This window comes from Mesoplodon mirus (genome assembly GCF_964341445.2).
Source record: "Mesoplodon mirus genome assembly, contig: HAP1_SCAFFOLD_775, whole genome shotgun sequence".
Lineage (NCBI taxonomy): Eukaryota > Metazoa > Chordata > Mammalia > Artiodactyla > Ziphiidae > Mesoplodon > Mesoplodon mirus.
In genome coordinates this window covers 158,465-182,508 of record NW_028295257.1, presented here as the reverse complement: position 1 = coordinate 182,508, position 24,044 = coordinate 158,465, and the positions used below count along the sequence as shown (strand labels likewise).

General features: G+C 41.2%; 1 protein-coding gene across 1 annotated transcript in view; it reads right to left on the bottom strand.

The window, feature by feature from the left end:
• LOC309797597 (uncharacterized protein) overlaps window positions 1–1,944 on the bottom strand; it is a gene marked incomplete at its 5' end in the record, with an annotated part of 71,199 nt that extends 69,255 nt beyond the window's left edge. Inside the window, 3 exons of the mRNA XM_082646084.1 lie at window positions 196–1,068; window positions 1,170–1,504; window positions 1,764–1,944. Of these exons, the coding sequence (XP_082502210.1) occupies window positions 196–1,068; window positions 1,170–1,504; window positions 1,764–1,944 (1,389 nt within the window). The remainder of the gene's footprint in view (window positions 1–195; window positions 1,069–1,169; window positions 1,505–1,763) is intronic.
• Window positions 1,945–24,044: the final 22,100 nt, after the last annotated feature.

Here is a 24,044-nt window from a genome sequence, read left to right as displayed (position 1 = left end):
TAGGAAATAAAAACGAACGCGAGCAAAGCAGCCAAAGTGAAGCGCGAGGCACAAGCTTCGAGGGGTACGCCAGAGAGTCAGAGGAGCCACCCGCCGCTAGTCTGGGCCCCGAGGGAGGGGGCCGACTGCAGCCCGCCGCACGCACGCCCGCCAGCCCGCGCGGCCTCCGCGGGGAAAGGTGTTCCGGGCACTGACCTGAAATCCCCAGCCGGGGAGTAAGCAGGGAGCCTGCGATCCGGCGCTTTGAAGTTTTCCCCGGAGCAGAGTCGAGGCGGCGAGGAGGAGCGACGGGAGGTGGGGTGGGTGGGGAGAGGTGTGCGGGGTTGGAGGAAAGTGGGGTGGCGACGTTGGCGATGGGAGAAGGGGCCGGGCCGGGGAAGCGCGGCGAACAGCAAAGTTTGCCGTCCCCCGCTGCCCGCAACCCGCTCGCGGGGCCGCGCTCGCTCGCCTCCCTCGCCGTCTGCTGCCAGCCGGCTGCCCTCGGGGTCGGCCACGCCGAGGGGTGGGCTCTGGGCCGGGTGGGGGCGGGGGTGGGCTCAAAGCCTCCGGGCAGGTGGCGACAGCCCCACGCGATCCTCCGGGCTCCGGCGGCTGGGCCGGGCTCAGCAGCTCTCGCGTCGCCGCTGCTGCCGCCCGCGCTCGGGCAGGAGCCCCAGAGCCATGCTGACGATTAGCCGCGAGCGCCCGCTCGGGCTGGGTGTTTATGTGTGTGTGAGTGTGTTGGCCAAGTCTTCCCTGCGCGGCGACAGCGCGGCTTGGGCTCCCCGCCCGGCAGCTCGCGGGCTCCCCCTCCGCCGCCGCTGCCGCCTCGCTCCCGCTCTCGGTCGCGGTCTGGGCTCCGGCGCGTCTTCCCCGCTGCCGCCGAGCTCGGTCCGCGTTCAGCAAGGAGCGTAGCTCTGCCTCCCCTCGCCGCTGGGAGCCCAGGCTCCGTCTGCCGCCGCACGCCGCGATCCCAACGCGTCCCCCCTCCCTGGTTCCCTCCTCTTCCTCCTCCCCCTCCCTCCGCCCTCTCGCCCGCCCGCCCGCCCGGCCTCCCTCCCTCCCTCCCAGCAGCCGCCTCCCCTCCCCCTGCAGGCGCAGCGCTCAGGCGACAGCCAGCCGCCCGCCCGCCGCCGCCTCCAGCTCTCACAAGTTTGAGCTCCCCCAGCCTCCGCTCACCCTCCGCTCACCCTCCGTTGCAGCGCCTGGGCGGTGGGGTGTCGGAGCGGTGATTCCTCAAAAAGGTTTGCCCGAGTTTCCCCAGCCGTCATCGATTCCCGGCGCGTTTCGCCTATCTGGGTTCGAACCCCAGACCACTTGGGTGGCGTCCCCCTCGCCCCTTGTCCTCCCCTCCCCCGCTTGGACCGAGTTGGCTGCGCACACCCCGCCCGGGCGCGCGTCCTGGGCGAGCGAGAGACCGACTCGGGCGGCGGCGGCGGCGGCGCGGGCGGCCCGTTGATCCTGAGCCGAGGGGATGGGGGGCGGCGGGGACGGCTCTCCCAGCCGCGCGCCGAGACTCCCCTCGCTACCCAGAAGGCCGGTGGAGGACCGCAATTACTGTAAAGCGCCTAGCACTCGGCTCAGCCAAAGCTGTCAAACCCCAGCGGCAGCTGCCGCTGCCTCCTCTCGCCACCAGCGCTGCGCTCTCCCGGTCGTGCGTCCCCTCCGAGACCAAGCAGAGCCTGGGCGAGTGCGCGTCGGTGCCCATCCCCACACTGGGTCCCCCCTTCCTCCCGGAGAAGCCCTTTACCATTTCGGTGTCCAGAGCTACCTGAAAACACTACCGTGGGCAACGGTGGCCGTTCCGCCCGAACTCCGCGCCCGAGTTCCCCGGACGTTTCGATTGTGTGGGAATTGTTTGGAGAGGCGGGGGATGGAGGAGGCAGCCCGTGGAGCACAAGGAGGCGGGAGTGGGGGCGGTAGGGGAGTGGAGATCCACCAGAATTTCTCCCCGTTCTCAGGCATTTCACAGTCTGCACCTCAGATGATTAGAGGGTCTGTCCTGGCCCCTCACCCCTGCCTTGGGAGATTATCACCCGCGTTTTATTTTCCTTGGCAGGGAGCAACTTTTGGCTTACACCGTTCACTCCATAAATTTCCACTCGGTAACGTCGCGCTGATCGGAGCTCGGCGGCGGCGTACAGCCTGCGCCCGCAGCAGTTCAATTCAATTGACACGTGTTGAGCTTCTCCAGCGCACCCGGCGCGGCGCTGGGAGCGGGGGGTGGGCAGGGGGCAGGCAGGTGAGAGGGGGAAGCGGAGAGTCGAGGTTTCGGCCTCCCCAGAGCGCAGAGCCTCTAGGGAGAGCCGAGAAGCCCCAGTTCTTGAAGCGGGCGGGAAGGGGTGGGAGCGGGGGAGGGGTGTTCCGGCCTAACCGGGCCCGGACACCGCCGCAAAAGGTGACCCCACTCCGTTGCTGGATAGGCTCTTTTTATGCTGAACGTGTGCCGGAGTCCAGCTCCAGCGAGTCCAGGGATACCCGAGGGATGGATAGCGTCGGTGAAGGAAATAATTCTATTACACTTCTTAAAGTATCAGCATTGCATGTTTCTCTTATGTCTTTATTCTTCACAATCACAGGTTTATATATTGTAGTTGATTACATTACCAGGTACGTGGCCAAACAATCTTAGCACAATCGAACCGCAAAATGTTCTACAAAGATTTTTTTAAAAAAATATCCCCTAGTTTCTAGATGTCCTATTAAAATATTTCCCCAAGTTCCCATTAATCACAGGTTATTTCTTAGTAACCAAGCCAAGCAGTTATATGATTATTTCAATTGTAAAAGTTGGAGCTACTTGTTCCTATTTCTCTTCTTGCATGCGCAACCTATTACAATGGTTCCATGAAAATATTTACAATATACCCTGCATGCTCTTTCTCCTTGTTTCCTTCAACTGAGACAGCGTTTTCTCCCTACCCTGGCAACCAATTCTGCTCTAGTCATTTGCTTTTCTATAATTAATCTTCCTTTATAATAGAACCATAAATTTCCTATGTCATCAGAAACTCCGGCCCATGGCCATAGCTCCATACTAGAGGGCGTTTTTCATAAAAACATCCCCTTAGTTCCAGGCTCTTAATTCTTTTTTTTTTTTTTTTTTTTTTTTTTGCGGTATGCGGGCCTCTCACTGTTGTGGCCTCCCCCGTTGCGGAGCACAGGCTCCGGATGCGCAGGCCCAGCGGCCATGGCTCACGGGCCCAGCCGCTCCGCGGCATATGGGATCCTCCCAGACCGGGGCACGAACCCGTATCCCCTGCATCGGCAGGCGGACTCTCAACCACTGCGCCACCAGGGAGGCCCCAGGCTCTTAATTCTTGACCTATTTCCCCGGGGCTTTAGTGGGTACTTCCCATTCTGTGGTAGTTTCAGGAGGGGGAGTCCTAGAGGAATTTTTCTTTCACGTGGAGCAACATCCCCCCAAAATTGCCCCTGTATGTAAATTTATTATCATAAAACATAACAACGGAGCTGTAGTCCACCTTCCTGGCACGGCGCTGCCTTGCAGTTTCGCCTTCCGTTGCTCATGACTTTGTCATGGTGCAATGGCTCCAGGATGGCTTCCGACATCTCCCCCTTCTTTATTTTTTAAAAGTGCAGTATGTAGCTCCACGGAAAGTTGTTTGATGCTTTTAATAATTATTCTGACGATGACCGGCAGTAAAAATATCAGAATTAGTACAACTACTGCAATGATTCCTCCATTAATGAGCATTGAGAATAAGGTTTTATGTGACACAAATGACTTAATACTTTCAAAAAAGTTCTGAGCAGACTGTGCCGGAGATAAATCTAAGTTTGTATTTCCTATGTCATGAATCTCTTGATGTAATTTAGTAAGGTCTAAACTAACATCTGTTTTGTTCCAAACTCCCATAATATGAGTCTGAATTTGTTCCCAAGAATATAATGATTCATTCACTTTTAGAGGAGTAACACAAAACCATCTATATTTTTTATGACACCTCAAAGCTAATCTTACTTTGAGCGCTGTTAATTCCTGCCCTATGTGTAAAATTGCTTCTTCTAAGGCATCCACCTTTGCTTCTAACTTTCTGTCTATAACTTCCTGAGTAGCCAGAGCTAAAGATACATTTTTTGAAAGCTCGTTTACATGTTGAGCTGTAGGTACTTGTTGAGCTAAGGAACTTATTGAAAGAGAAAATGTGCTATTACAGCTATAAATGTAGATATTCCTAGAATCAAAGCTGCAACAACTCTCTTTGAATGTAATAAAACTTCAGTTTCATGCAAAACTTGTAAGCCATAATCATCATACCAGGCAGAGGATAGTTTTACAGGCAACATAATGTATGGTGGTCGTTTAAGAATCATTAAAACTCATACATTCATAGAGGGATTTATACAACTTGTCAAAATACAATCATAGCAATGTGTCCAAAATGTAGAACCAGAAGTATTATGATAAATATTTAGATCCACATATTTTGGGGCTACCAAGAATACATAAGGCGCTGACATACAACCCTGCACAAAATAAATGCCCATATTTTTAGGTCTATGAAGAATAACTGGCGATGGTGCAGCAATAGCTTTCCAAAGCTGGGTCTGTGCATAATACATATTATCTTGAGCCATAGTTAGGATAGGAGGCACCCATCCTCCAGTGTGCCATCTATTAACACGCATAGAAGCAGGAATGAATGAATTATTCCAATCATAACGTGCATGATGTTGTAAATAAGATCTATAATCCTTAGATGGATCAGGATTACTCCAATCATGCACATTTTTTGTGGTATCCTGTATGGGAATATCGATTCTTGAAGAATATATACAATAATTCCATGTAGGAAATCCTGTATTGGTATCTACAGCATCCCAGTTACTATCCAATTGGTCTTCCGGAGATTGTAATATAGATGATTGTACTCCTGTACGAATACCATAAGGAGGATTACAAGGAGGAAATTTTAAAGGATGAGAGGAAGGTTGATTATAAGTTGGATCTTCTCCGGGTGCTAGATAAATCAAAGACCAAAGAAGTCTCTTATTAGATTGACTCGAAGGAGAAGCAGTAAGCTGTCCTTTAAGAAAAACCGGTATACATCCATCCTTACGAGAGGCTACAGAATTATTAATTGATGGAAATATAAAACATATAGGATGGAACCTTGATTTTCCATGAAAAGTAAAATTATTATTTGTTTTAAATTTATTATATGGATAGGAGCTTAGGGCTCCTCCCATTAACCTGGGCATAGTAGTAGATACTGGTATATCCTCATTATCCCAGGCTACAGTTTGTAAAATCGGTGGATCAGGGAGATAAGTCCAATAAGAATTACCCAAAACATTTCCCCTAGTTACCTGGAAGGCCAATATAGCAAGCATAGCAACAAAAAGATTTCCAGGTGTTAAGGTAGCTCCCTGGTCTGTTACCACTTTCTCGGCGTCGTCAGCAAGTCGTTTAATCTGACCCCAAGTTGGTGGATTCGAAGTTCTCATAGAGATGGCTTGTCTCTTGCGAGGTCTTGGGCGCGGACGCGGCAGACAAAGAATTGGTCTCTCTCCGATGGTGAGGTTTTGTATCTGCTGCAGCAGCGGTTTCTATATGAGGAAATAGCTTAACCACATACTGTGAGTCTGAATATAAATTAAAAGTCTGGTTCTGCAGCTCAGCGAAAGCATGTATTATTGCAATTAATTCTGCTTTTTGAGCAGAAGTTTCCTGAGTTTGAATTACCTTTGGAACATTATTAATAAGTAAAGCAGCTTTTCCATTAGATGATCCATCTGTAAAAACTAAAGCTGCATCTTCTATTGGCTGATCAACGTAGAATTTAGGAAATATAACTGGAGTGTAGCAAAAAATTGTAATAGCGGATGTTTTGGCAAATGAAACAGAATTTGTCCAGTATAAGAACTAAGAGCTATTTGCCAGACTTCATCATTCTGTAATAAAATTTTTAGTTGATCTTTATTATAAGGGATAATTATATTAGTTACATCCTTTCCAAACAATTCCTTACTTCTTTTTCTTCCTTTAGCTATTAAAGTTGCTGTTAACATAGGATAGGAACAAACTATTTTCTTTGAAGTAGCTGGTAAATGGATCCATTCCAAAGGTCCTTCCTGCCAAAGTATACCTGTAGGTGTAACTGGAGTGGGCAAGATTAGCAAACACCATTCTTTTGTGGAATCTATTCTTTGTAAGAAGCAGTTGTTTAAAGCAGATTCAATAGACTGAAAAGCCTTTTCTGCTTCAGGAGTCATATTTCTAGATGAGGTTGGATCTGAATTTCCCTGTAATATGTTAAATAAAGGCTTCAATTCTGCTGTAGTTATTTTTAAATAAGGCCTAATCCAATTAATATCTCCCAATAGTTTTTGATAGTCATTTAATGTTCGTAAATTATCTTTCCGAAGTTGTAATGGTTGATGTGTCACAGTTTATGTATGTATTATTCTCCCTAAATAAGTCATAGGTGGTTCAGTTTGAATCTTTTCCGGAGCTATTTGGAGTCCATTTTTTTTTGCAATGCCTCTGTTAAATGCTGTAAGACTTCTTGTAAATATCCTCTATGTGAATGGGACAACAATATATCATCCATATAGTGTATCATATATACTTCCGGATTATTAATTCTTATTTCTGTTATAGCCTTATCCACAAATTTTTGACATAAGTTTGGACTATTTTTCATTCCCTGAGGTAATATTTTCCATTGATATCTTTGATAAGGTTGTTTAAAATTAGTAGAGGGTACACTAAAAGCAAATCTTTTTCTATCTTGAGGGTCCAAAGGAATAGTAAAAAAGCAATCTTGTAAGTCTATAATAATTATATTATAATTTATTGAAACAGCAACAGAAGAGGGCAATCCAGGCTGTAAAGCTCCCATATCTTCCATAGTATTATTAATTGCCGTTAGATCTTGTAAGAGTCTCCATTTTCCTGATTTCTTCTTTATTACAAAAATTGGTGTATTCCATGGACTGTTAGAACTTTCAATATGTCCTGCTTCTAATTGCTGTTGTACCAATTGTCTTGCTGCTGACAATTTTTACCATAGTTAACGGCCATTGTTCTACCCATACAGGAAGATCTGATTTCCAAGAAATGGGGTCAGCAGCTCAAGCAATGGCCATATTTATAAATTTGGATAACCCAAACCTTGCCTAAATTTATGTTGTTTAGTTAGTATGGGCAACATATCACCTTGTTGTTCCTTACCTAATCCCTTATTGGGATCATATCTCATATTTAACATTTGAGAAGTAACCTTTTCATCTGGGCTATATAATAGCATTCCCATTTGTGCCAATATATCTCTTCCCCAAAGGGTAAATGGCAAAGAAGGTATTACATAGGGACAAAATTACCTGATTGACCTTCCGCATTGGTCCAATGCAATATTTGTGAAATTTTTGCTACAGATGGAGCTTTCCCCAAACCTGTAAGCTCATTATGAGTACTTTTAGTTGCCAGGCTGGAGGCCAATCCTTACCAGCCACACAGGTCACATCTGCTCCAGTATCCAATAATCTTATAATCTCTTTTCCATTAACTCTTAGTGCTTTTGTAGGTCTAGACTGGGTAATTTCCTCTACCCAAAAAGCCATATCACTAGATCCAAAACCTCCTTCATTTCTAGGTTTATCAATTACAGATTGTCCCGTCTGATAATATGGGAGCAAAAGCAATTGAGCTATTCTTTGACCTTTAAATATTTGTTGCGTTTTTGTAGGGGGAGCCACCATAATTTGTAGTTCTCCTGTATAGTCAGAATCTATAACACCTGGCAAAACTGTTAACCCTGCAAGAGATGATGAACTTCTTCCCAATATGAGACCCAATACACCTTCTGGCAATGGCCCTTTGATTCCAGTAGGAATTTTTATTGGAGGAGCATCAGGAGTTAATATTGTTGAGGTGGTGGAACACAGGTCCAATCCTGCACTGTCTGGGGTTGCTCTGAAGAGTTCTGAGATGGAACAAAAGGAAGGAAGGGGTTCAGATGTTGGGATGTATTTATTTGTGTTGCCCCTATCATTTTGGGGGCCTGGGGCAGGGCCCCCTGGAAGTTTCCCAAATTGCCTGTGTCAGAATTAGGTGGTAAAAGTTGTCCATTCTTATGAAATTTAGATCTACATTCTTTTGCCCAATGATAACCCTTCTGACACCGTGGACATAAAGTATTTGCAAGATTGACTTTTGAATTTATAGGTGAAGGAACCGATAGTGGAGGCATGTTAGGTGCTTCTTGTTGGTTATCTGCATTCTTATAAGGACATGCTCTAGTAAAATGACCTGGCTTACCACAGGCATAACAATAATTTCCGGGAGTACCCCCAGCCATAATGACAGGAGCTCCTTTTTTCTTTATTTTGTACATATTGTGGATACATTTCCCCTTTTAATGCAGCTGCTATAGCAACGCCCTGTATAAAGGCAGGTCCTACATCTGCACATTGTTTAATAAAATCAGTTATATTTCCAGTTTTCCTAATAGGTCTCAATAATGCTTGACAGGTACTGTTTGCATTTTCAAATGCCAATTGCTTAACAAGCATATCAGCTGCCTCTTGATTGGTAATTACTCTCTGTACTGCCTGTGTTAATCTTGACACAAAGTCTTCATATGCTTCATCAGCCCTTTGCTTAATTTCCCCCAAGGTCGTTGCTTTCCCAGCCACCAAAGGAAGAGATTTCCAGGCATTAACAGCACAACTAGTGACCTGCATCAAGACTTCCTTATCTAGGTACATTTGACTTTGTGCAGTATCATAATCTCCCTCACCTATTAACATATCCAACAAGATATCAGCTTTCCTTTGTCTTTTATTAATTGCAGTTTGTTTTCTAGCTAAGTCTTCATATTCTCTTCTCCACAACAGATATTGCCCACCTGAGAGACAGACTCGAGCCGACCCAATCATATGGTGTCATCCATCTGTTAGCAAGAGCATCTAGCAAAGTGAGGGTATAGGGAGCTAGTGGTCCATAATCAGCACATGCAGCCTTTAATTCTTTGAGAATCTTATAAGGCAGAGGTTCCCATGTCACCCCATCATCAAAGGCTCCTTCAAAACCTACAGGGAAACAAGCAGCAAATTCTGGATCATCAGAGACCTGCATTCTTCTGGAATGCGTCTTTGGCTTAATATTAAATGCATTTTTAATCATTTTGTTAGTTGGAGGAGGCGGCGGTGGTCTCAAAGGCATCTCTTGTTTATAATCTGGTAATGCAGGATAACTAATTTTTGGCAAAGGTGTTTTTGTCTCAGAATTAATAACAGGAAAATCCCAAGGATTTGGCTCTCTATGATAAGCAGCAGCAGCCTCCTCCAGGTCTTTTTGGTCCTGAGGCGACAACTCATCATCATCATCATCATCTATTTTACATTTTTCAAATGTAGCTGCCAATACTTTCTTAGGAGGTGGTTTTGGAGGTATTAAGGGAGTACTTTCATCTGGAGTTCCCATATAAGGTATTCTCTGTCTTTCTTGTACTGGATCTAAGGTATCTCTAATGAGATTCCATAGAGCAAAAGTATCTACAGAAACTTTTTCAGGCCCATGAAGTGAATAATATGTTTTTAATTGATCCCCTACCTTAGCCCATGTATCCAAATTAACTGTACCTTCCTCTGGGAACCATGGACATTGTTCTTGAATAAAGTTTAAAAAGTTAGCTAATTGACTAGTAGTTACCTTAATACCTCTTCCAGATAACATATGTTTAATAATATCAATAAATAATTTTCTCTCTTTAGATTCCTTATGACCCATAGTTAACTTACCTTTTATATTACTTATTAGATTATCCACCCTTCACTTACCTTACCTATACTCTGCAAGGGGGTCTGCAGCACCCTAGGTGGAAGCCTAGCTATCCCGAACTCACTCTATTTACACTTACCCTTCAGGTCCCTGTTCGGGCGCCACTTGCTGGAGCCCAGCTCCAGCGAGTCCAGGGATACCCGAGGGATGGATAGCGTCGGCAAAGGAAATAATTCTATTACACTTCTTAAAGTATCAGCATTGCATGTTTCTCTTTCTCATGTCTTTATTCTTCATTCTTCTTCTATTGTTTACAATCACAGGTTTATATATTGTAGTTGATTACATTACCAGGTACGTGGCCAAACAATCTTAGCACAATCAAACCGCAAAATGTTCTATAAAGATTTTTTTTTAAAAATATCGCCTAGTTTATAGATGTCCTATTATTTCCCCAAGTTCCCATTAATCACAGGTTATTTCTTAGTAACCAAGCCAAGCAGTTATATGATTATTTTAATTGTAAAAGTTGGAGCTACTTGTTCCTATTTCTCTTCTTGCATGCACAACCTATTACAATGGTTCCATGAAAATATTTACAATGTACCTGCATGCTCTTTCTCGTTGTTTCCTTCAACTGAGACAGTGTTTTCTCCCTATCCTGGCAACCAATTCTGCTCTAGTCATTTGCTTTTCTATAATTAATCTTCCTTTATAATAGAACCATAAATTTCCTATGTCATCAGAAACTCCGGCCCATGGCCATAACTCCATACTAGAGGGTGTTTTTCATAAAAACATCCCCTTAGTTCCAGGCTCTTAATTCTTTACCCATTTCCCCCGGGCTTTAGTGGGTACTTCCCATTCTGTGGTAGTTTCAGGAGGGGGAGTCCTAGAGGAATTTTTCTTTCACGTGGAGCAACATCCCCCCAAAATTGCCCCTGTATGTAAATTTATTATCATAAAACATAACAACAGAGCTGTAGTCCACCTTCCTGGCACGGCGCTGCCTTGCAGTTTCGCCTTCCGTTGCTCATGACTTTGTCATGGTGCAATGGCTCCAGGATGGCTTCTGACAGGGAAGTAGGACCGGCTAGCAAAAGCACTCGAGGAAAGAGAGAGGGGTCGCCCCAAGATTTTGTTGCTGTTTAGTGGTGTCCTTAGTGGACAGATGTTCCCCCTCTAACCCCCTGGCCTTGCCCCAAGTGGAATGCCTGGTCTGGTGACAGCTGTAACATTTGGAAACAAACAAGCTGAAGCCACATTAACAGATGACTGCATCTCTTTCTTTCCCGAAGGATTTATCAGAATTGGCTTTAAGAATAATATTAGCATATACGTATATAATAAACCCTTTCCTTCTCTCTTTAAATTGGCACTAGCTATTAACAGGTTTCTCTCTCTGTCTCATCTTCCTCCCTCCCTCCTTCCCTCCCTCCCTCTCCTAAGCTGACCAGATCATCAGTTTCTGGACTTAAGGGGGAAAAAAGGCCAAGGATGTGCTCTCTTTACAGCTGAAACAGGGTTTATTTTCCCAGCGTTGAACCATTCCCAAGTAGAGAGGCTCTTTGACACTAGGGTTCTCTGTGAGTGAACTTCTCACATTCAGCTTGCTTTTGGAATTGCCCATCACTAGGTCCAGGCCAGTTTTATCCTTGGATTTGTCCAGCAACCTAAACAGTATAATTGCACAAGGCCAAGGCAGTACTTTTAATCTAGGAAGAGTTCCCAACTCTCTGTTTAGCAGTTCCCAAATTAGGAGGTAGTGTAGCAAACAGTTTCAACAAGGCTCAGTAAGAATTCTTGACCCTAGAATGCGGGCTTTTTAAAAGCTGGAACAACCTAATTCATCTCTCTGAGTTTCACTTTCATAAAATTAGACCTCACCAAAGAGCAGGGGATTCTTAATATGTATCAAAGTGTATGTGGAATCTGGATGGGAATATTACATCTTTAATTTCACTAACCTCTAGCTGCAATTTAGTATTTAGCATGTCCTTTAAATCTAAATGCAGACAACAAACCACGATAACATTAGGAGTACCTGTGACTATACCCCAGCAGATTCCACAGACAATTTCCTAAGGCAGTTTTTATAGATATCTCAAAGTATCACTAGTCTGATGTTACAATCAAATCATCATTACCTTTTTTGTTTTATCTAATAGACTATATCTATTTTAGAATGGTTTTAGATAAACAGAAAAATTAAGGGGATAATACAGAGTTCTTATATATCTCATTCCCAATTTCCTCTATTATTGACACCGTACACTAGTGTGGTACCTTTTTTACAATTAATGAGCCAATATTAATACAATTATATTAACCAGAGTCTGTACTTTATTCAGATTTCCTTGGCTTTTGCCTAGTGCCCTTAATTCCATTTCAGGCTTCCATCCAGGACACCACATTACATTTAGTTATCAAGCCCCCTTAGGCTCCTCTGGGCTATGGTAGTTTCTCAGGCTTTTCTTGTTTTTGATAACCTTGACAGTTTCTTTTTAAATTTTATTTATTTAATTTATTTATTTTTGGCTGTGTTGGGTGTTCGTTGCTACGTGTGGGCTTTCTCTAGTTGCGGAGAGCGGGGGTTACTCTTCGTTGCAGTGCGCCGGCCTCTCATTGCAGTGGCCTCTCTCGTTGTGGAGCACGGGCTGTAGGCGCATGGGCCTCCGTAGTTGCATCATATGGACTCAGTATTTGTGGCGCACGGGCTTAGTTGCTCCCTGGCATGTGGGATCTTCCCAGGCCAGGGCTCGAACCCGTGTCCCCTGCATTGGCAGGTGGACTCTCAACCACTGCGCCACCAGGGAAGCCCCCACTTTGATGGTTTTGAGGAGCAGTGATCAAGTGTTTTGTAGCATACCTCACTAATGTAAACTGTCCAATGCTTTTCTCATGGTAAGACTGGGATTATGGTTTATTGGGAGGACAACCAGATAAAGTGCCTTTTTTATAACATCTTATCAAGGGTACATGCTATCAATGTGATTTGCCTGTTGATGTTGACCTTGATAACCTGGCTGAGGTAGTGTCTCAGATTTCTCCACTGTAAAGTTACTCCTCCACCCCTTCCACACTACACTTGTTGGAAGGAAGTCACTATGTGAAGCACAAACCCAAAGAGTGGAGAGTTATGATCCACCTCCTTGAGGACAGAGTATGTACATAAAGTATTTGGAATTCTTCCACACAGATTTGTCTATTTCCCCCTAAACATTAATTTATTCAATTATTGACATTTATTTATATCAGTATAGACTCATGGATATCTATTTTATCCTTTGGGTTATAATCCAATACTACTTTATTTTGTTGTTTGAATTGTTCCAGCTTTGGCCATTGGGAGCTTTTGCTTTTGGCGACTGCGCTCCTTTGACATACTCCCTTTGGGGTGTGTGAGTTTGTGTGTGTCTGTGTATCTGTGTGTATCTGTGTTTAGCATGCATGTTTGTGTGTGTGTGTTTAACACTTCCTGACTTTCTGGTACCACAAGATGCTCCAGGCTCATTTTGTGTATTTCCTGCCCCAGTCCTAGAATCAGTCATTTCTCTGAGGAGCCCTGATTCCTTTAATTGGAGAGTAGTAATAGAAACCAAGATCTGGGCTCTAGATGTGCTGTTGCTAATGGGCTATTATTTGATTAGGCTCTCTTAACTGAGAGAACAAAGAAATATATATGTATACTAACCCATGTATATACACATATCAGTAAATATTTCTATATATAACTATCTATATCTATATTGAGCTGAGTGTATACTGATGTCTGCAACTATAATCCATTAACTCTGAGATTAGTTTAGCCTTCTCCTCTTGTTTATCTGTAAATTCATACTTCAATATTGAGAAATGTGGCTACCACCATCCACCATCTATTTAATTGTTCAATTTCAGTACACATGTATCAGAGTTGTGAACCCATCTCCCCAACATCACTATTTTTAAGTATAGTAGTTAATAGAGTCTCTGTTATATCTTCTTATTTAATGAGTTTAAATACCCATTTGTTTCTATATCACAAATTTGGTTCTTAAAATAGTCTAATGACTGCATTTAAAACATAGTAACTAGTTTCTTTTGAGATTCTATGTATTATATTTTATGAATTTAAAAGTGTTATTTTAAGACTCTTTAAATGGGCTACTCCATATTGTCAAAGGGATCCACAGTAAAAAGAAGGTTAGGACCCCAACCTCACAAAGATTATTGTCAGTTTATAATGAGATGATGTGAAATTGTCTGGTGCAAATGTTGGGAGCTCATGCTTGATAAGTGTTAGCTTTGTCCACTTGGGCAGGCTTCTTTCTCCTTTAAAGTTCTAAATACCTTGGAAGAGAGAACATGCTAAACCTTATGGTTAATAATTTATAATGTAGTGGAAGGATTTGCTAGGTATCAGGGTTGGAGGTAAAGGTCCATATAAGTTTGACGGAGGATGAGTGATTCCACTGCAGAAGTTTGTACTTGATATAAATTAATATAAGTGCAAGCAATGTATTTTAAGTTCATTCTAGAGGAGTAGTTCAGAATAGCTTCATAGAGGAGAAGACCTGAGCTATCTTGGGAGATGTTTAAACAGATGAGGAGTGGAGCCGGAGTTGGGAAGGCAAAGGCAGTGTAGCCTTAGAATGCAAATGTTCACAGACATGATCTTGTGGCTTATTCACCATCCTTACCAACCTAATAAGGACACCTGCTGGTAGCTTCATCATCATCATCATCACCATCAACATCATCACCATCATGTTAATAAAGAATGGATATATTTGCCAGGTAGTCAAACAAGCTCTTTGCACGTAGCACCTAGATGTTTTCTACGATCCACCTTATGAGTTCAATCATTGTAATTATTCTCATTTTTCACATACAAAAATGAAGACTTAGAGAGATTAAGTAATTTGTTCAAATCTTGGTGTGTGCCCTCTCAACTCCATGCTCTTTACCTCTGTGCTTAACAGGCTAGGATGATTTGCCCATATTAAGGGCTCAAATATTGGTTGATAAGTATAATAATCTCATAAAAGGAAAAGTGAAGTAATCTACTTTGATGTTTATGATGCAGTTTGGTGAATGCACTTAAGTGCCAATAGATGAATAATAAAAGTTAGAAACACACAAACATAGAGAAGAAAAATTCATATGTGTATGTCTGCTGGGAACAAAAAATCCTCCTGAATGTCTAACTTCTTAGTAAATATCAGGATATCACATACACATCATTAGGCAGCATCAATGGAGGATCCTCTGTACCCTGCAAGAGGGCACTGTTATAGATGCACAGAAAGAAAATTCATGTTTCCTGTACATTATAAATAAGGACATACTATGATCACTCTTTAAGAATGAAGTAATTTGAATTTTTAAATTTTCCTTATCAATTGGTGTATATGAATCATGTTAGGTGAAGAATTATTGGTTGATTGGACATTTTATGTTTTAATTCTTTACAGAAAACAAATCCTTTTAGGCTTAAAATATCACATTCAGCAAATGAGTTATTATACTGAAGAAAGTGATGAATTCAGTAAAGTGTCTGGAATCTAAAATAAGAAGTAATTGAAGGAACTGGGAATAGATGACATGAAGCAAGACCAGGAGAGAAGTAGGTGGTCGCTCTAAACGATTTTAGGAGTTGTCCTATGAAAAAGGGTTTAGACTGTCCCACACTGAAGATTTTAGACCAAGTAGACAGGTTTAGGTTGATAAAAGTATGAATATTTTGACAAGTAGAACCTTTCAACTATAAAATGGAGCGACTTCATTTTAAACTCAAGAACTCCCTGTTACTGAAGTGCTTTAACAGAGGTTGAAGTTAAGCAGTTGGAAAAGTAAGAGCCTTTACAGTGAGAAAATTCTATGATTCTATGGTTTTCAACTCATAAATTTGTGTAGTTCATCCATTTTACTCATTGTATACACTTAAGTATATTGTTCCTTGAAATGGCCATTCAAAGTTGTTTCCTGTGCCACACACTATGAATGTTAGGGTTGGTCCTGTGTAAATCTTACCCCCATTGAATTAGTATTAACCCTAAACAAGCAGCTTTCTTCCATAAGGAAACAAAAAAAGAGGTTCAGAAATGTCCAAACTAAGTTTTTATAAAACTGTGTTATCAAATCTAATTTATCAAAAAACTTCAAACAGGGGCTTCCCTGGTGGCGCAGTGGTTGAGAGTCCACCTGCCGATGCAGGGGACATGGGTTCGTGCCCCAGTCCGGGAAGATCCCACATGCCGTGGAACGGCTGGGCCCGTGAGCCACGGCCGCTGAGCCTGCGCCTCCGGAGCCTGTGCTCCACAACGGGAGAGGCCACAACGGTGAGAGGCCCGCGTACCGCAAAAAAATAAAAATAAAAGGAAGATGCAGACCTGTATGCTTCAGGATTTTCTCACCAAAACCCCCACACAATTTCTTTACTATTCCAGCCAAGTATGGCCTAGCCCTACCCTCATCCCTGTTTTTCTTGGTTTAGTAATAAAGAAAGAGATGGAAATAAAGAAGAGATATCGGGTAGAAAGATATAAAATAGTGGGGAAAATAACATAAGTGAAGTCAAGTACCACCATCATTTACTAGAAGTGAACTTTCAGCACCAGCGTTAATATTTTTTCCTGTTATATCTGTAAATGATAATAACTAATATGTACATAACAATTTTCAATTTAAACAAATCTCATTTTTATAACTAACTACTTCGCAACAAGTAACATGCTAAGGTAACATCAATAGATGAAAAACGGTAGTCCCTGGCCCCAAGGAACGTTGCCCAGGAGAACACAGATATATGTAAACAACACAATCACAATACAGTGTACGAGTGCAACAATCAGGCATGCAGAAGTGCAAGGGTAGCAAAAAGGAGCATGTGATCACAACACTAAAAAGAAGACTGCACAAAAGACATAATATGTAAACTGAGGTTTGAAAACTGAAGTGGGTTTCCCAGGTGCCCCATAGGGAGAAAGGAATTCTTGGAGGAGGGAAAAGCATAAATGAAGACAGTGAATTGTTCATATAATCCAGAAGTGAAGTAGGCAATGGCAGGAGAAATGATTGGACACAGGCGTCATGAATACTTGCATGTCTGCATTTTAGCAAGTCCATTCAAAGGAAACTTTGAGGATCAACTCGGGTGTGGGGGGCCGCGGGGGGGACAGAACTAGTCATTGCTGCCAGAAACACTGGAACCACTTTCTACCAACCCACCAAAATAACGACTTCAAAGGCAACATGTTATCACAGAAAAGGTTTTTTTTTTTTGTTTGCTTGTTTTTAGTTCATTAGGTCTCACTTAAAATTCTGATTCCACAATGCACTTGCTTTGGGATCTTGAACAACACTCATAACCTCTGCAAGTTTCAGTGTAGTAAGTTTATGTGATTACCTTCATCTGTAATATCCCTGAGTTGCAATCTTAATGGAAACTCAAGTTCAGGTCAAAGACAAGTTTCTCTGTGACCTCTCCTCTGAATTGATTCAAAAGCCGTCTCGCCCGTCCTCATTTGGCTTCTCTTATGGAATCTCATAAAAACTTCTATGACCTCTTTTGGTTTTTTTTTTGTTGTTGTTGTTGTCTGTTTGTTTGTTTTTTAATTTAAGTATAGTTGATTTACAATGTTGTGTTACTTTCAGGTGTATAGCACAGTGATTCCTTTTTCACATTCTTTTCCCTTATAAGTTATTACAAAATATTGAGTAGAGTTCCCTGTGCCAATAAGGAGATCCTTGTTGTATCTATTCTATGCCTTATTTGAATGACCGTAGCACTCGTTGTCTGTATCATTTTTATGTCTCTGGTTGCTTTGTGAATGAAAATGAAAAATTTCTATTTGTTCGTTTCCTGGCCCTTCCTTAAAAATGTGTTCATTTATGTATTTCATATTTATTGACTACATCTTAGACACCGTGTTAACTGCTGGTTCTAGATGTTAGTAAAATATAGACCTTCCTGCTCAAAAGGTCACAGTATTTGTGGGAAAACAAAAAAATGAACAACCTATATCTCAAAGAGCTTTGTACTTCCCAAAGAGAACACACCTAGTAGGTACAATAAATACATGTATCATACATAAATGTATAAATAGTTAATGGGATTAAAAACTAGAGATAACTGCTTTTCGATTCTGAGGAAATGATGATTATATTTCACCAGGAGCTCAATACCACTCTGAGAATGAGGGCTTAACCCCCGTCCTGACTCACTGCATTGCTTTTCTGTATAAAAATACACAAGTCTGTATATACGCTCTAGAAAAAGGCTTATCTGGCACGAATTTCAGAGAGCAAGAAGAAAACTTCAAGAAGTTCAGAGAAGCATCCAGCAGCTCAGATGATTGGCACTAATACAACTTGCTTGACAGGATAATTGAGCTGTAAATCTCACAAAATTAGATGATCTTTGAAGAATTTCAAAACCTCCTGCTATTAATTGGAAATCCTAGAAGAACCGCTTCTTTTAAAGCATACTGATAATATGGTTTACAGCTTAATATTCAGAAGGCTATGTTTTGGCTAAGTGAGCTTCAGGAAAGAAGGAAACTTGTGGTTCAGTTCCATCTACTCTGCAACCTCTGGTCAAGACATCTACTTCTGTGCTCAGCCATCTTATCATCTGTAAAATGGAGGCAACTCTAAGAAAACATAGTTACAGAGATGTGGCACAGTTTCATGTGTCATTGTCTTCATTTGTTTCAGAAAACCAGTAACATCTAAGCTACTACTGCAAAGAGTGCAATGTTACTTGGGGTCATCTAGTGCAGCTCTGTCAAAGTAAAGAAAAGGAAAGGGGCCTAGAATAACTATAATTTTCCCAAGAGGACACTATTATTTTATGGTAAATCTGGGACAAGAACCCTGATCTCTTTGATGCCATTCCATTGTTCTTTCGTTGGGTTCTGAACAACCCAGAGAAAGAAAGAGAAATGAAACTCCTATGTGCTGTGTCACTGGTACAGGACGTGGCAAGATTGGAATTGGAGCACTACATATTAACAGGTATTTGGGGAATTCTTCAAACTAATTAAGATATATACCAGGTCCATAAAAAACAGTATGTTTTCTGAAGATGATTCTGTGGCATGAACAGAACTGGTAACTGAAGGTGTCTGTGTGCTGCAGTTCCAAACAGGATGGATGAATGCTTGTTTTCTGGCACCTTGAAGACTCCATCCCAACATACACATTAAAATAAAGTTAACATTTCAACTGGGTCATATTTAATTATGCATGCCCTTGTAAGTCAGCAAAATATTCCATATATCATTTAAGTTGTCACTCACTTTTTTTTTTTTTTTTGCAGTACGCGGGCCTCTCACTGTTGTGGCCTCTCCCGTTGCGGAGCAGAGGCTCTGGACGCGCAGGCTCAGCGGCCATGGCTCACGGGCCTAGCCACTCCGTGGCATCTGGGATCTTCCCGGTCCGGGGCACGAACCTGTGTCCCCTGCATCGGCAGGCGGACTCTCAACCACTGCGCCACCAGGGAAGCCCCATATCTGATTTTCATATTAGGACTCTTCTAATTTTTTATATACATTGGAAAATAACTGATGTCTTTCTAAGGTGTATATCTTTGATTATGTTTTCTATTTTCATAAAGCTTCTTGTATTCTCTACTCAAAACAGGAGTAAATAATGGCTGCATATAACTAATAATGATCAGCCATTTTGTCCAGATTTTTAGATGTGTTGGTATAAAGCTACCATAGTATTCTTTTGTAATTAAAAAAAAATTCTCTCTGTTTTATAGCTAGTCCCATCTCTATCATATTTGCCAAATATGGCTTATTTTATTGGTGTTTGTAAAGAGCAAGCTTTTGGTTTTCTTTGTCACGTTTACTGCTTTTCTTCTCTATTTTTGACTTTTCTCTTGATTAATTTTGTCCTTCCACTCTTTGGCATTTACCTTGTTCTTTTTCTATGTCTACTGTCCATTTCCTGTAGCTTCAAGAGCCATTTTCCAAAACTCAACGAGCTCTGCCGGCTGTGTCATGGCCACTTCATCATATGCCATTAAAACTTAATCTCATACACTGGGTGAAGACTCAGCAGACTTATTTTGCTTTCAAAATTGTTCTATAGCCTTGGATCCTTCTTCTTCTCCTAAATTAGCACTATCATCAGGGAAAATTCTAGTGGGCCTAGAATTCTAGGCTTCCTTTCCTGCAGTTTCATAATCAAAGAAAAAAACATTTCCACCCTTTTTTTGATGTTGATCAAAAATTTAGCAACACTTCTTTGCACTGTATTCAAATCCCCAAATATAAGCAAGCCTTCATGTACACAGGCTCACTGAAATGTCATAACTTTAAACTATGTATGACCTTGAACAATGACCTTTCCAGATACTCCACACTCTTTCTAGGTGTTCAGACTTTTTCATTCCTACAACATCTTTTACATATGGTCGATTTGTGTCATAAGTTCTTCCTCACTCCCACTTCTGAGTATATATCCAAAGGAAATATCATCATAATTTGAAGAGATATCTGTACTCCCATGTTTATTGTAGCATTATGCACAAGAGCCAAGGTATGGAAACCACCCAAGTGTCCATAGTAGATTAATGGAGAAAGGAAATATGGTATATATATAGAATAGAATATTATTCAACCTTAAAAAAGAAGAAAATCCTATCATTTAAGTCAACATGGATAAAACTGGAGGCCACGATGCTAAGTGAAATAAGACAAAGACAAATAGTGCATGATGTCACTTATATGTGGACTCTAAAAAAATAGTGAAATAAATCAACTCTTCCCTCCCTGGACATTTTCCTCAGCAGAATCTAGCAGCCTCTACTATGAGTCTTATCATTTTTCTCTTTATTGTTTGTACCAGATCACAACCCCAGGGAACCTATGTATTTACCGATGTATATCTACATTATAGTTTACCATTGTTCTTTTCCTTTGTAATTCATTCCTTCCACTTCTGGCCTCAGAACCTCATTTTTACTTTGGAGAAGTCCTTGTGATTCAGGTAGGCTGTGTGTCTCCTTCCTAGGCTGTGTGACTTGGGGCTGGCTAGACACAGTGTTTTACATATACTCTATATGTCTTAAGTACTTATTTCTCTGTTTTCCATCATTTTCCCTCCAAATTTTTGTGTAGTTATTTTTTAATTGACATTTGTATTCCTTTCTTTTGTTTGACTAAGGTACTGTTCAACCAATCTTCTGAGTGCTTAATTTCAACTTTTTTAATTCTAGAAGTTTCTTTTGGTTGCATTTCACAGATAATTTTTGCTTAAATTGTACATGTTGCCCTTCTTTTAATACATTAATCATAATTTTAAATAATGGTTTCATTGAGATATAATTTACTTTCCATATTATTTAAAGTGTACAATTTAATGTGTTATGCATCTACCACCACAATCAATTTTAGAACTTTCATCCACCCCCCAAAAGAAAAAGAATCTATTATAGGTCACTCACTCCCCCATTTCTCCAAACCCTAGGCAGCCACTAATATACTTTGTCTCTACAGATTTGTCTAGACTGGACATTGCATACAAATGGAATCATACAATTACTTAGCATGTTTTCAAGGTTCATCCATGTTGTAGCATGCATCAGTACTTGATGTCTTTTTATGGCTGAATAATATTCCATGGTGTGGATATTACTATGTTTCATTTATCCATTCACAGTAAATGGCCATTTGGTTATTTCCACTTTGGGGCTCTTATGAATAATGCTGCTGTGGTTGGAGTTACGTGCAAGTTATGCATGCAGGTCTAGATTTGTTTTTTTAATTAACAGACTATTTCGGAGCAGTTTCTGGTTTACAGAAAAATTAAGCAGAAAGGACAGAGTTCTCATACCTCCTTAGCTCTCTACCCAGTTTCCCCTATTATTAACATCTTACATTAGCGTAAGATGTTTGTTATAGTTAATGAACCCATATTGATACATTATTACTAACTAATGTCCATGGTTTACATTAGACTTCACTCTTTGTTTTGTACATTATATGATTTTTGACAAATGTGCAATAACCTGTATCCACCATTACAGAACCATACACAGGAGTCTCTTTGCCCTTAAAATTCCGCGCTTCACCCATCCTTTTCTCCCTCCCCGCAACCTCTGGCAACCATTGATCTTTTGACTGTCTCCACACTTTGGCCTTTTCCTAAATTTCATATAGCTGCAATCATATAATATGCATGTAGCCTTTGCAGATTGGCTTTTTTTCACTTAGCAATATGCATGTAAGCTTCTTCCATGTCTTTTCATGGCTTCATAGCATTTTCTCTTTATTGCTCAATGCTATTCCTTTGTACCGATATACCATAGTTTGTTTATCCATTCACCTATTGAAAAACATCTTGGTTGATGTCAAGTTTTGGCAATTATGAAAGAAACTGTTATAAACATCCATGTGCAGGTTTTTATGCGGACATAACTTTTCAGTTCCTATGGGTAAATACCAAAGAGCATGATTACTAGATCACTGTATGGTAAAAGTATGTTTAGTTTTGTAAGAAACTGCCAAGTACCCTGCTAGCAGCAAATGAGAATTTCAGTTGTTCTGCATCATCAACAACTTTGGTATTTCATTATTTGGATTTTAGCTATTTGAATAGGTGTGTAGTGGTATCTCGTTATTCTAATTTAAAATTCCCTGATGACATGGAATGTGTAGCATCTTTTCATATGCTTATTTGCCATGTGTCTATTTTCTTTGTTTAATCATAGTTGTTGTGTTTTGTTTTTTAACCAATGCCTACTAACTCTTGTCCTCCTGTGTCTATTTATATTGTCTTTTTTCTATCTATCTTTCTTTCTTTTTTGAGCTTTTGATCATTTAGTCTTTTTCCTGGTATGTCCAATTATTTTTTATATTAAAATTGGGCTTAACTTATTTTAGGAAACTATAAAGATACCTCCATATTCTGGATGTTGTTATCGTTCTCTTGAAAAGATTTCCTTTTGCCCATGGCAGACAGTTACCATAGGGACTGGAAACCTTAGTCCATTCTCATTCAGCTCATTCAAAGCTTTTTTTCAGTCTGTGTGAAGGGTGCTCTATTTCTGTCTTCTCCTTCCTCTATGGGTGTTGCCTTTTGGGATTACCACGTGAAAGTTTGGATTCTCCCTATTCCCAACTACCCTTGTATTTGTTAGGCTTTAAATGTAATGGTTCCCGCAGCCCTGTGAGACTAAGGATACGTGTAGCTTGTCATTCCATTAGTTGTTGCCTTTAGCTTGAGCTCTTGCCGTTTGGCTTCTGTGGTTACAGTCTTTTGAACTCCTTGGCTTTTCAGCTCCTAGGCTGCAACATTTGAATCAGCAAATGCCCCAAGGAGAAAAGCTGCACCAAATGTCAAGCTTGCATCTGTGTTTCCCTTCTCTCCAGAACTTGGCCCACATGTCTTGGTGTCTCTCTAACATTCGGATGCTGGCGAACAGATGTTTTCTTACTGTATCCAGGTTTTCTAAAATTTCTTTAGACTTCACCTGATCTTATGTTATTATTGAAGTATCATCTCAATTAGCCCTAGGAAGAAAATTTACAATTTTAAGTTTTTTTTTTAAATTTTCTATATTACCTCAGTTTCTGTAGAGACCTTTTACCTGATTGTTCAGTCTAGTTCCTGTGTTACCAGTAAGATGGAGATAGGTGGAGTCTAAGAATATTGGGGAGAAAATCACTGATGAATGATATGGCTCGTTCTTTTTGTTTTTCCTCTCCTTATTTACTCTGGCAGCCTACATTTGCCCTTCTTGATTTGACCCAGTTGCCCAGATAAGCAACCCACTCTGGCAAAGACATGACTTTACTCTCATAAATGTCTGCATGTTAGGATAAGTTAGATGATGAACACCATGCCAAAGTTCTTTCTGTGACCAGTCAGAATGGCCATCATCAAAAAATCTACAAACAATAAATGCTGGAGAGGGTGTGGAGAAAAGGGAACCCTCTTGCACTGTTGGTGGGAATGTACATTGATACAGCCACTATTGAGTACAGTATGGAGGTTCCCTAAAAAACTAAAAATAGAACTACCGTACGACCCAGCAATCCCACTACTGGGCATATACCCTAATAAAACCATAATTCGAAAAGAGACATGTACCACCATGTTCATTGTGGCAGTATTTACAATCGCCAGGACATGGAAACAACCTAAGTGTCCATCGACAGATGAATGATAAAGAAGATGTGGCATATATATACAGTAGAATATTACTCAGCCATAAAAAGAAATGAAATTGAGTTATTTGCAGTGAGGTGGATGGATCTAGAGACTGTCATACAGAATGAAGTAAGTCAGAAAGAGAAAAACAAATACCGTATGCTAA